Source organism: Bombyx mori, chromosome 16, assembly GCF_030269925.1.
Source record: "Bombyx mori chromosome 16, ASM3026992v2".
Taxonomy (NCBI): domain Eukaryota; kingdom Metazoa; phylum Arthropoda; class Insecta; order Lepidoptera; family Bombycidae; genus Bombyx; species Bombyx mori.
In genome coordinates, this window is record NC_085122.1 from 383813 (window position 1) to 396471 (window position 12659).

At 45.1% G+C, this 12659-nt stretch overlaps 1 protein-coding gene and 1 long non-coding RNA gene across 6 annotated transcripts in view; one reads left to right on the top strand and one right to left on the bottom strand.

Annotated features, from left to right (window-relative positions):
- The window catches only part of LOC134200298 (uncharacterized), a 14097-nt gene extending 8619 nt beyond the window's left edge, over positions 1-5478 (bottom strand). Inside the window, exon 1 of the long non-coding RNA XR_009975134.1 lies at positions 5183-5478. This is a non-coding gene — a long non-coding RNA (uncharacterized LOC134200298). The remainder of the gene's footprint in view (positions 1-5182) is intronic.
- The window catches only part of LOC101735752 (uncharacterized), an 18541-nt gene extending 6233 nt beyond the window's left edge, over positions 1-12308 (top strand). Inside the window, exons 2-11 of one of the 5 annotated variants that reach the window (XR_005245629.2) lie at positions 7554-7616; positions 8277-8443; positions 8517-8637; positions 9031-9152; positions 9333-9638; positions 9974-10126; positions 10203-10374; positions 10455-10541; positions 10694-10896; positions 11499-12308. Coding sequence is in view for 4 of the 5 variants with exons in the window: in XM_038016538.2 (XP_037872466.1) it covers positions 5488-5613; positions 7554-7616; positions 8277-8443; positions 8517-8637; positions 9031-9152; positions 9333-9638; positions 9974-10126; positions 10203-10374; positions 10455-10541; positions 10694-10786 (1410 nt within the window). In the remaining variant the exon portion in view is untranslated. Of the gene's footprint in view, positions 1-5451; positions 5614-6559; positions 6742-7553; positions 7617-8276; positions 8444-8516; positions 8638-9030; positions 9153-9332; positions 9639-9973; positions 10127-10202; positions 10375-10454; positions 10542-10693 lie in introns of those variants that run through there. The other 4 variants (XM_038016538.2, XM_062672880.1, XM_038016539.2 and 1 more) reach the window with 4 other exon arrangements.
- The last annotated feature ends 351 nt before the right edge of the window (positions 12309-12659 follow it).

Here is a 12659-nt window from a genome sequence, read left to right on the forward strand (position 1 = left end):
TGTACGTAAGGTCTTCGCGACCGAGCATGCTATGGGAGCAAAAAAGTTTAGTTGTCTTGGTGAAACAAGATCAAGTCGTGTAGGTAAGCTAGCACTTCGACTTTGCACGCAATGTCTCCGCGACCGAGCATGCTATGGAAGCAAAAAGGTGTATTTGTCTTCAAGGACCAAGAGACAGTCGCGTAGGTACGTTAACATTTGACTTCCCTATGTACGCAAGGTCTCCGCGACCGAGCATGCTACGGGAACAAAAACGTTTATTTGTCTTGGTGAAACAAGATTAAGTCGTGTAGGTAAGCTAGCACTCTACTTTGCACGCAATGTCTCCGCGACCGAGCGACCGAGCACCCTACATAATGGAAATTGACATGCCAGCCCAGATAATCCAAAATCTTCACGGCTTCTGCAGCCTGAAGTTTCAACTTGGATTTGTCTTGGTCGACCAAAAGGAAGTCGTCTAGGTAGACTAGCACTCGAGTTCCTTTTGCACGCAAGGTCTCTGCGACCCAGCATGTTATGGAAGCAAAAAAGGTTAATCCAAAAGCTTCACAGCTTCTGCAGCCTGAAGTTTCAACTTGGATTTGTCTTGGTCGACCAAAAGGAAGTCGTCTAGTAGACACTAGCACTCGAGTTCCCTTTGCACGCAAGGTCTCTGCGACCCGCATGTTATAGAAGCAAAAAGGTGTGGCTCTGAAGCCAGACCGAAGGGTAGGCATGTCATTTCATACTAACTCATAAGAAGGTACCGATTCCTTCCTGAAGGTACTGATACTGGTACCTTGGTACTGATCCTCAAGAAGTATCGACGAAATTTTGCGACCGATACTAGAAAAATATTCCTGAGAAATGTTCAATTTTATCATCCAGTCCCCTGGGTGGAGAAAGTTTGGTACCGAGGTGTCCGAAAACAGTATCTTTACGACCTTGTTCAACTCTCGAAAATCGAAAATTGGACGCATTGATCCGTCGGTTTTTTTTTTTTTTCGCAGAAAAAGCAATTTTTTTGTTTTTTTTTTGTTTGTTTTTTTTTTTTTTTGCGGTATTTGGTAATCATACATGGTTTACAAATTATTACAATTTTGGTGGCACTCAGTGCCTCCCGTCGGTGTCTTCAATTGCCCCCTCTGGATTGTGCCAGATGTTACAGACTATAATTGTTTATAATGTTTGGCTTGCCTTTTGTACGAGGTTGTGACAAATAGGATTGTAGCCCTCCGAGGGACTGAATAGATTTCAATTTAGTATTATCAAACAAAAATTCCTCAATGAGTGGTGCGTTGGCAACAGGATACTTTGTTAGAGATCACGGAAATTAAACTTTGACGTTTTATTTTTATCCATACGGCCCTTTTTTCCGCATACAATATAAGACGCTTTTACGGATAACTTGTACGACGATTTGCCAAAATTTTCAGTAATTATGTTACAAAGATTATTAGTTTAAATCTGTTGTGTTTTTTGTCAAAATTTCCGTATTGACGAGATCAATTTGTTTACAACAATTTTCGTTACATTCAATTGTTACACACAGTTGATGCATTATTAGATTTACAACGTCACTGACCTGGTTGGGATAACGAGCCGATTCGAAGATCGACCGTTACCTTTGAATCCCGTCGTTTCTTACGCAGAGACTCCTTTTGTTCTTTTTCGCTTGACGAGCTGTTCGAACGCGAGGCGTCTCCATCGCGTCTCGCCTGGACATCTTCCCTCTCGGAAATTATGGAGCTTGACTCAACATCACCTCCAACAGATGACGCGTGATTCATGGCGTCCGATGATAGGATTGGTAAATAATACTCGTAATGATTGCAAAACAACACTCATAGAAACACAAAATAAATATTTTTTGCAATTAATAAGAAGTCGAATAAATATTTGTGGATTTGCGACTTCACAGTACGAAAGTACACAACGCTATGAAGATCAAAGATGGCTGCGCTTCCTTTATACTTGCTGGCAGCACCTAGCGGCTAAAGATGGAACTAAATTGACTGTCTATGGTTGGACATAGACAAGGAATTTAAGCTAAGTACACACTGCTTCTTCATAATACAATGCTGTATGTTTTCCAAAGGCACATCAATAGAAGTTTCTATCAATAAAGATTTCTTTTTAATGTCTTTTGATGTTCAAACTCAGTGAGGTTTTTCATGGTAGTAATAGCGAGCTAGCAAACTCCTGGCCCAGCAGGAGCTAAGCAGTCTATAGAAATCACAAGATGAATGTAACAGTCTGCTTAATTTCAAAAACTAATTGTATTGTGTATTGGCATGACAATCCCTTGGCTTCAACACACCCTATTACCAGTATTATTATTACAATAATAACTGCAAGCTAAGATCTAACCTTGCTAAATTCTTATTGTAGAAGGAAGTGCAGGCATATCAGCCTGGTCTGGCCTCGTAACACGCATATGTTACAGTGTAGTGTTACTATAAAACATGATAATTGATTCATCATGACAAGGAAAATCACTACTTGCGTATTAAGCATTTGTGAAATTGAATTTTTGTTTGTTTGTTTTTATTTTAGTGCCATTATCTTTTTTTTTTTTTTTTTATTGCCTTTGTAGGCAGACGAGCACACGGCCCACCTGATGGTAAATGGTCACCGTCGCTCATGGACGTCAGCAATGCCAGGGGCAGAGCCAAGCCGCTGCCTAGCATAAAGAACTCTCCGCAAGCCTCGTTTGAAGAAGGACATGTCATATCTTTCTTATAATTCTTATATTATGAATAGCACTAGAATCTCAACAAATGATAAGTGCTTACTGAGATCCTTAATCAACTATACTACTGTTACTAGGGGCAGCTGTACTACCTGCAAAATTAGAACATTTTAATGTGTAAACAACAGTTGTATGAATGTCAGTAGCTGTAGAAGCTCGAGGATACCTTTTTTTTTTCGGGCCGGGGCCCGAACCTCTTACGAGGTCCCCGTGCATAGGGGGCGCGCGGGGTATGTGGGACTCAATGATCTGCAAGGTGCTGGAAGCAGACTGCGGGCCCAAGGAATTTTAGGGCCCACCCACTAAACGACTCCCCTGCACTCTTACACCTGACGTGCGATCTCCGTTCGTGGTCAAAACCCGGTCAGAGTAGGGGGTTCCCGCGGTCAACACTACAACCAGACACGCGGCGCCACCCCGAGGACGCCCGACCGACGGGTCATAGAGGCGATAGTCGACGACCAACGACGTCGGTCTCCGCGGTACGGCGGCCTTACCAGGCCGCCCGGGCGATGCCGCTGGTGTTTCGGGATACCCCGCTGGGCCAGAACCAGCCTGCCGGGACGGAATGCGATACACCGCCGACCGGGTTGCTCTCCCACAGTATGTTCGCCGACGACAGCGACGACGAGAATGCGGACCGCATCGCAGTCCGCAGCCGCCGACGCGTCGTCCCGTCCTCCTGGTGCCGGCGCGCTAGAGTGACGGTAGCGTGCGGCGCAGTCTCAACCCCCTTAGGTCGCCCCGTGACCATCACCGGGAAGAGACTGCCACCTCATAGGGGCTAGAGCTGGACAAACGCCCTCCTCCGACCCCCGGCTCGGCGGCGGCGGCACGGCACCGAGAGGGAGGAAGAGTTCTCCCTCTACCGTTTCGCCGCCTCCTTCTGCGAAATGGTGGACTCGCAGAAGTCAAGCATCGCCTGCCAGGACTCGTCGCTGCCGAGCATCGTAGCCACGACGGTCGGAAGCGACAAGTCCGGTCCTATTTTTGCAACGAGGACGCGGCGCTGCTCCGCGAAAGCGGGGCAGCACGCGAGCGTGTGCTCCGCCGTGTCCTCGTTGCAGCCACTGCAGTGGTGGCACTTCGGCGTCGGCTCCCTCCGGGCGACGAGGTGCAGGTAGCGACCGAAACAGCCGTGTCCCGTGAGCACCTGCGTCGCTCGGAAGGTGAGACGTCCTCGGTCGCGATTCACCCAGTCCGAGAGGACCGGGCCGATCGCCTCGACGGTCCGTCGCCCATAGAGCTCGAGGATACCTTGACCTAACCTCACTTTTTAAATAACATGTAATACAATACACTACCACCTTTTCTTCCAAAATTGTCCATGGCAACATATGTAAAAAAAAAAAAAATTATTTATTGCATAGAAGAGTGGACGAGCTCACAACCCACCTAGTATTACCTGGTTACTGGAGTCCATAGACATCTATAACGTAAATGCCGCCACCCACCTTGAGATATGAGTTCTAAGGTCTGAATATAGTTTCAACGGCTGCTCTACCCTTCTAACTGAAACGCATTACTGTTTCAGGGCTGAAAAAGGCAGGTTGGTGGTACCTAGCGGACTTACGAGAATAATTTTTTTTGGGGTTATCATTCATCAATATAATTTTTAATATTCGCTAATTAGTCACAGTAATAAAAATCTTTTCATAGAACGTACTGGCATGCGGGCAGAGGACAAAAATACCACGACAACACGCAGCCGTAAAAATACTATCATATCTCTAGATAAAGCTGATTTCCGTGAATCCCCTCAAACATGACATGATGGATCTGGCTATTAATCCAAGTTAATCTATTTAACCAAGATATCTGTGATAGTTTTATACACTTTTGGGTTATTTGTGGGAATATAAACAGTAGTTTTCTGATGTGTTCATAAATGACTTCCATAATGAAAAAGGAAACTTGGTTTCCCTGACGATTGGCGGAAACGAGCCGGTATTATAGGATATTATACGGTCAGGGTCAATGATTCCGTGGATTGTGTAGCGATGGCCAGCCTCACATGGCGGCCTCACGGAATATGATCATCTTAAATCAAACGTTTCTCTTGTGACGAACTGGACGCACGTCCTTACAAAATTTCCTTTATTTCCACTTTATTTTTTTCAAATTTACGTGCGATTTACATAAATTTGAAATGTCGTTTTCCCTCGAGCCCCTGCTTTCTTAACGATTGTTCTCAATGGCGAAACTGCACTATCTATCCGCCGATAAAGTCATGACGACTTATAAACTCCTACAATGGCATACTTTGATAAAAAAAAACACGCAGTAACTCTTTTTATATATGTTCTCATTATTAGTGTCTGCCAAGGAATGCTTAGTAAGCATAGATTCAGCTGCTACGAATGCCGCGGGAAAAAATAAAAAATTATCTATTAAAAAGTATTTTGATTTTGCCGAACACCAAACAATCACAGTTTTGAAAATAAGACTTACCAGCAGGATAAGAGAGTCACTAGCAGAAATACTTCATAAGCTACATCTTGACTCTTGATTATTTTTTCTATAACCTAATCCTCATTTCCACGTATGCCATTTAGTACCCATCTCGCATTCATCGCCCATTATAATACGAACGGATGGATAGATCGTATCACCCTGACGAATTTTAATAATTTATTTAAACATTAATTCATTGTTGGTACCGAAAGAAATCTTATCGGCGAAATCTGGTGATAACACTGATTTTACGATTTATTTGTTTTCGATTTGTATTGTTCAGTCAGTGGTTGACGGGCATCATGTCGGATACGAAATATAGGCACCTAGAAAAATGGGTGCCACCTTTCAAGAGTTTAAGATATTCTATAGTTGGCATACAGAGGAGTAGGGTCACGAGGAGGAACACTGCCGCTCCTACCTGTAAGGTGTGTAAATGTCCGATGGCTGAGGGAATTTACGATTCTGGGTGTTGATGGAAGTTTCGTGACCACGCTCGGGATTTATGAGGGTGCCATTTCCATTTGAAATGTTTTCAAAATATATTAGTTCTTGTGCACGAACGAAGGTGAATTCGTAATGTGCTGTCACCGGAAATAGGGTAAAGGCGAGTTTTCCTCACATTCATTATTTCAGACCGTAGTTTGTAAGGTTTTCCTGACAGACTTGGCCTTCAAGAAGCACGAACAACTTTTACGTTTATAGTGTTAGTACAGGTATTATTATTTCGTTTTTTACCGATCTATTGCAGACATCCTTGTTGCCTATCTGGTGTTATGTGGTTGTCTTCTTGTCGGATCTCCCAGAACCACTCTCGTTGCTTTTGGGCTCTTCAAGAACCGTCTTCGTCGTAATCGACGAGCGAACTAACTCATAGACACAGCCCACTGAGTTTCTCGCCGGATCTCCTCAGTGGGTCGTGATTTCGATCCGGTGGTAGATTCAACGAAGCGCTGCTCTTGCTAGGGCCAGTGTTAGCACATTCTCTCAGGTTGAACCCCGTGAGCTCACCTACCAGTCACAGCGCATATAGCCTAAGGCTATCGGCGAATGGCTAGGCAAAAAAGTGGTTATCGGAACCCATAAACGTATAAATATGACTGAATTCCAGGACCAAGAAGGACGTCTCAGCCACATCATTGACAAACGATAGGCACACAAACAGTGATGCCGTTGACTTTGAGTCCTTTGGCGCAGTTAGGTATATAAAACGAATCTCTAAAATCGTTTTATCTTTTTTATCCGATTTATCTAAAACGTCCAAATTAATATTAATTCATTGATTGATATAATTCCTTATCAAGTGACTAATGCTCCCTCGTCGGTCATTGCATTTAATTAAATGATATAAATGAAGTAGGTACATACTTTTGTAAGCCCGTTTGTCGCGTTGTTTAAAGTTTGGTGCAATTGTATTATTACTTTCATTGAACACATTTTTCCTTCCGTGGTTTATGAATACATTCGTATTTTAGAGCTTTGACAAAATATGTGATAGATACTAGGTTATTTGTTTTTATCTTTTTATTTTGTGAAATTTGGAATCTGTACTGTAGGTACGACTACTTATAAAACATTTTCAATCAAGACTTTTTATTTAATTTCTAATTTTATGTTTGTTTTTGGTACATTTTGGTGTACGTATGATTAAGTTTGAAATAACGTGGTATTGTTGGGAGAGCGTAAAACCTTAATTGTAATTTTGTCACCATCATCATCAGCCCTCGGACGTCCACTGCTAGATGTAGATCTCCTCCAAGGTTGGCATTATGACCGGGCATGTGGAGCCTACATCCAGCGGATTTCCGTACCATTTACCAAATCATCGGTCCACCTTTTGTAATTTAGCACAAGATAAATATGTAGTCGATTGTGAAACGGCTCACTCCTTCAGAGTCGGAAAGTTGGTTAAAAAATACATTTTATGAAAAACTAAGTTAGTTTTTAAAGCCACTAATCCAACTGATGTATCTTTGTTGCCTTCATTATGTCGTTTCAGTCCAAACAGCGTAACCTTATCTTTCAAGAAACTTGGACGTGCGTTACAAATAAGCAAGGCTCCCGGTAGATGTCCAAAGTGATCATATCGTAGTGCGGGGAATGTATCTGCCAAAATAGTGGCATGATGTTAAATGATTACTGGAGCCCATAGACATCTACGACGTAAATGCGCCATCCACCTTGAAATATAAGTTCTAAGGTCTCAAGTATAGTTACAACGGCTGCCCCGCCTTTCGAACCGAAACGCATTACTGCTTCACGGCAGAAATAGGCGGGGTGGTGGAACCTACTCGCGCGGACCACAAGAGGTCCTACCACCAGTAAAAATTAACTATAATTATAACTAATAAATTTATTAATTTTCCAGTTACTGGCACAAATATCACAGAAAGAAGATGGAATCAACGGAGTCACAGAGAATTCTTTTAAGGTGAGTAAACATCATTGGCTACCTAGTTATACTCCAACCGTTCTACTTCCAGATCGATAGTCAGTGAACCTTGAACCAGAATATTAGGAGACGCGGGCCACCCGTCCCCTGACTATATCCAAGAATCTCAAACGACAAGGACAATATTTTAGTTAAAGATATTCGGCGTTCCTGGATGTCCTTGTTGTTGTCTCGTATCTGTGCCCACATATTGCGTACAAGTCCCTTGTCGCTTAACAACACATGCCTCTGATGATACATAACTTAACCTAAGTAGCCACGCCAGATACAAATGTCCTGGGCTGAGCGCATGTCCCCGCCAACCTACGTGTGGGTAGCACGTGACGTCAAACTAATACATACATCCGGGATATCCCGCTGGGTCCGAACCAGCGTGATTCGGGAATTCGTCAGCCAATTTCACTTTCGTTAGACGCGTGAATCGCAGCGTCGCTTCCTTTGATCTCCCTTGCCAGTCCCCAAACTGGAATATGAAGAGGATTATAAAAACTTTACAAGTCCAATTTTTTCTATGGAATACCAGAGAACCGTCTATTTTATTGGTGAATATAGGCAACGGGTCCAAGACATGTATCCTCCGACCACTGAATACCGGATATCCTGTCGCTACAAAATTTATAAGTAACGTATATTTTCTAGAAATACTTATTCCCGATGTACCCGGAGCTGGCACACCACTTCTACAAGTACATCCACAGAATCGGCAAGTGCAAGAACAAACACATACCTCTGTCTACGTTCAGAATGCAGTGCGAGAAGATACTCAGCATGCTAGACGACGCGGTCATCATTGAGACATACGTCAGGTACGGCCGTGTCGTGTCGTCTCGTGGACTCCACCGATCTGTTCGTTAAGACATTAATTTTGTCTTTTTCCAGAATGTTCAGTATGGAAACAGACGAGAATAACATGACACCAGACGGTCTCAGGAACATGCTGTACACCAGCTACAAGTTGTCCATGGACCACTATCCAGAAGGACCACAAACTTGTCTCATGGTAAGGTTAGATCATTCAAATATAGATAATAATAATATATTACACCACAAAAATTTACTTTAAAAAAAAAAATACAAGATTAGCAACGACTATCTTATTGTAGACTGGATTACAATAATGTATAACTGATAAAAAGGTTAATTATGTATAAACAGATGAAAGTAAATGAATAAATACGTAGAAAATATTAAGATCGTGTTAGAGATTCAGCTGAGATGTCAAAACGTGTCATCTCCACCAACGGCTCTACTAAGAGCCACCGTTCTTTTAATGTGTGTATAAAAGTACTCGCGTAAGATCGTCGCTGTGGTCCCCGGCCACACAAGGGTGGCTGGCGGGAGGGAGGGACGGACGGATATTCAGTGCTTAGTGCGATTTTACGTGATGTCACAGATCAACCAGACGCTATCGGCCGTGGTGGACGGCTGCTTCAACAAGAAGGACGTGCACAGCGTCGGCTTCGTGGTGCGCTGGCTCGAGGAGCACTGCCACCGGATCATATTCCCGGTCCACAGGTACGGGACATACTTACACCACTGTTATACTCTTCTCAGTCGGACACTCTTGCTAGAGTGGTCGTGGTTGCGCTGACGATGTACGTGCAGAAGCACCCGTTAGGTCCAATGCACTTCCAGATCTGGTGGTGGTTCAAACTGTGGACAGCTTAGAGAAGGCACCCGACATGTCTGCCGCAGGTACTGCGTGCACCTGCTGGCGACGCGGCACCGCGACATGGAGGCGCACGTGGAGTCGCGCGGCGCGGGCGCGGGGCTGGAGCTGGCCACGCCGGTGCTGGAGCGGGGCGGGGCGGCGCGGGGCTCGGCGCTGCTGCCGGTGTCGGCCGCGTGGCTGCTGGCCGCCGCCGCGCCGCCCCGCTACTCGCGCCCCGCCGCGCCGCCCGCGCCCTCCGCCGGCTGGCTGGTGGCGCGCCTGGTGTGCGCCGTGCCCTCGCACTGGACGCCGCTCTACTCCAGCTCCGACCAGGGCCTCGCCGCCAACAGGTACGGCCCCAGCGGCCTCGACACCCATCATTTACTCACTGCTCAATGTCTTATTTTAAATCGTCTTAAATCGTCTCTAAGAAGAAGTGCGAACATTCAGGCTGGTGAGCGACCTGAGAGCTGAGTAACTCGAACTTTAACCTGTATAAGTTTACAGCAGCCCGCGCCGGTGCAACGGCCGCCTGCTTCCGCCGAGCGCGATCACCCCACACAGACGCGCTAGATTAGTCTTGACCAAGTTTTAGTGGTCCACGGGTCCACCCAGGCACCAGCCAGGCGTGGCTCCGCAGCCACTGAACGCTCGTTGTTGAGAAATGAAATGTAAATGACCGCAGGTTCCTGCACCACACGCTGGCGTACCGCGGCCCCACCGTGGTGCTGGCGCGCGGCGGGCCGCTGCTGGTGGCGCTGTGCTGCCCCGCGGAGTGGCGCGACTCGCACTGCTACTGGGGGGACGCCGACTGCGCGCTGCTGCAGCTGCTGCCCACGTGCGTACCCGCCGCCCCGCACCTCCTCCCCCCCCCCGCACCCCCGCCACTATGTAGCCGCCGCGTGTGTGTGCAGGTTCTCGCTGATAGAGCGCGCGCCGAAGATGATATACCTGAACACGTCGATCCGCGGCTACCCCAAGGGTCTGCGCGCCGGCTCCGACCCGCGCCGCCCCGCGCTCGCCATCGCAGAGGGCTTCGACTCCTTCACCTTCAACGGCGCGCCCTACTCACTCGACAGCATTGAGGTACTGCACGCCGCATACTTGCCGCCAAGGGGGTTTGGAATTAAAACTACACGATTCATTCGATATTTGTATCTCATCAGGTGTGGGGCTGCGGGGACCAGGCATCGAGGGAAACCCAACTGGAGATCAAAAAGTGGCAAATACGGGAAGCGGAAAAACAAAGACAAGTAAGGATAATAGTTCTCCCATTTGGAGCATCCTAATCAGTGCCCACAATGCGCCCTCGTTACCCTCGTACCACATCCTCGCAGAGCAATGTGTCTCTGACAACGCCCTCCTCTGCCACATCATCTAAATATGGAAACTACATATTCCGCAGGTGAAGCTGTCGGCGGCGGACTGGATGGAACACCCGGACCGCTACCTGCTGGAGCTGGCGGGCCGCCCGCAGTACAACAACTCCGCCAGCTAGGCCGCGCCCCCTGCGACTCCAACTGGGAACCGTTGCCGCGCCGACGAACGAAACTAAAATAAAGACTGGAACGTGTAACCGAATACAGCCGAGCGGTAGCCCGAGTATCTGTAAGGATCTTAAAACTTAATAATTTATTAAGTTGGCAACACGCGGCTGTAATATAGTCTGTGGCGACAGACCCCGAAAAATGATAATTCCGCGCTAATTAATCTGCCAAATACACTCTTATGTGCCGCGGCGCTCCCGGGGGCCACGCACGCACGCTACTCGACGTGAACTCCGGGCTGTGTCTGTCTGCACGTTACGAAGCAAAACAGTTTGTGGTCAAAAGTGGAAGAAAAATACTGCAAATTATACATCGATTTTGTCCGGACACTGACCTCCCCGCGCTACGACTGCGGTGCCACCGTCCGTCACTCGGAGACGTTGAGTCGGGTCGGACAGTCACCGTCGCGCGCTAACTAGGGGCTGCTTTACGGAGTAGGACAGCCAGCCTTGTTATTAACGAACACCCCACACACAAGACGCAAAATAAAGACGTTAAACCTGATTGTTACAATTTTCATCGAAAATTCTCTACACATCTTATAATATAAAAATAAAATTAAGTAAGCTCTCGTAAGCTGCGTGCGTAATGTGAAGTGTGGGAACTGATATTGCGAATGCTATTGTAAGAAATAATATAGGTGACAAATGTGTAACTTGTCAGAGCCGTTTTGTACTGTGACGTCACGACACGGGCCCGTCGTCGCTCCGTGTGCATAGCTGCTGCTGTGGATCAATGGACCAAATTAGAATTAATAAGATTATAATATTTAGTATAGAAGTATTAAGGTAAATTGTAAATTTGTATTTTTGGCATTTTGTTTTGGAATCCTTACTTTCATGTGTATGGTTTTTTTCTATTTTAAGTGTCTTAATCTCAAAATTATAATCTCCTAAACTGGCATTTTATTTTTTTTTAAACCATGGCAATACCCTTCTTAGATATTTTAAAACGCCTACAAAAATCTAAAAGGTACACATAGTACACAACCGGTGACGCTAAGTGCTCCCCGAAATAGGGGCCAAGTTGCGAGTTATTTATAATATTAAAGCAGTAAACATATTGTTGTGTCACTTTTAGAACAAGTAAAGTGCCAAAGTTAACAGAAAATAGTTTTAAACGGAAGTATTACAAAAAATTCAATAGATCAAAAAATAATAAGAATACAATGAATTGCAAGGTAACGACATTTCGGTGGCTTTGGCCGGATTATTGGCCGACTGTTTGTTTAGTTGTTACGCGCAGTAGGTAACTAACTATCAAGTAACTATTCATTTTGAAACTGCTATTATTAATAATTTATCTTTTCGTGTTAATTTTTTTTTGTGAACGAGAAATGTAGTTTATTTAATATTGTGTAGATGTTCCTTGTGATGCATAACTGATTGTGAATGGCCTTGACTTAATAGGTGCTACTGTTTGCTTTACAAAAATATTATATTTTGTGAAAATAAAGAAATAAATTTGAGGAAACCGAGTCTTGTTTTTTTCCGAATTTTGGTGAGACTGATTTGAAACAGCACTATTCAATTTACGATAGTGTCATCGTTTGATGCGGCCCCCGGGCGACGCTCGTGCTGCACCATGTTGCTGGACATTTCACTACCACCACAAACTCATAATAAAACTTTAATACGTACAGACATACAAAGCTTCTAAAGTAATATTATAAAGAAGAATACGTGCTACCTACCTATTTGTAAATGAGTTGAAAACTTTTTCTAATTCCAAACAGGAAAATAATCGTTTTATTTTGGCTTCTAAGAATGGATTTTGTTCGTTAGAAGTTACTCAATGGCATTACAAAAAATAGCATTTTTTTTA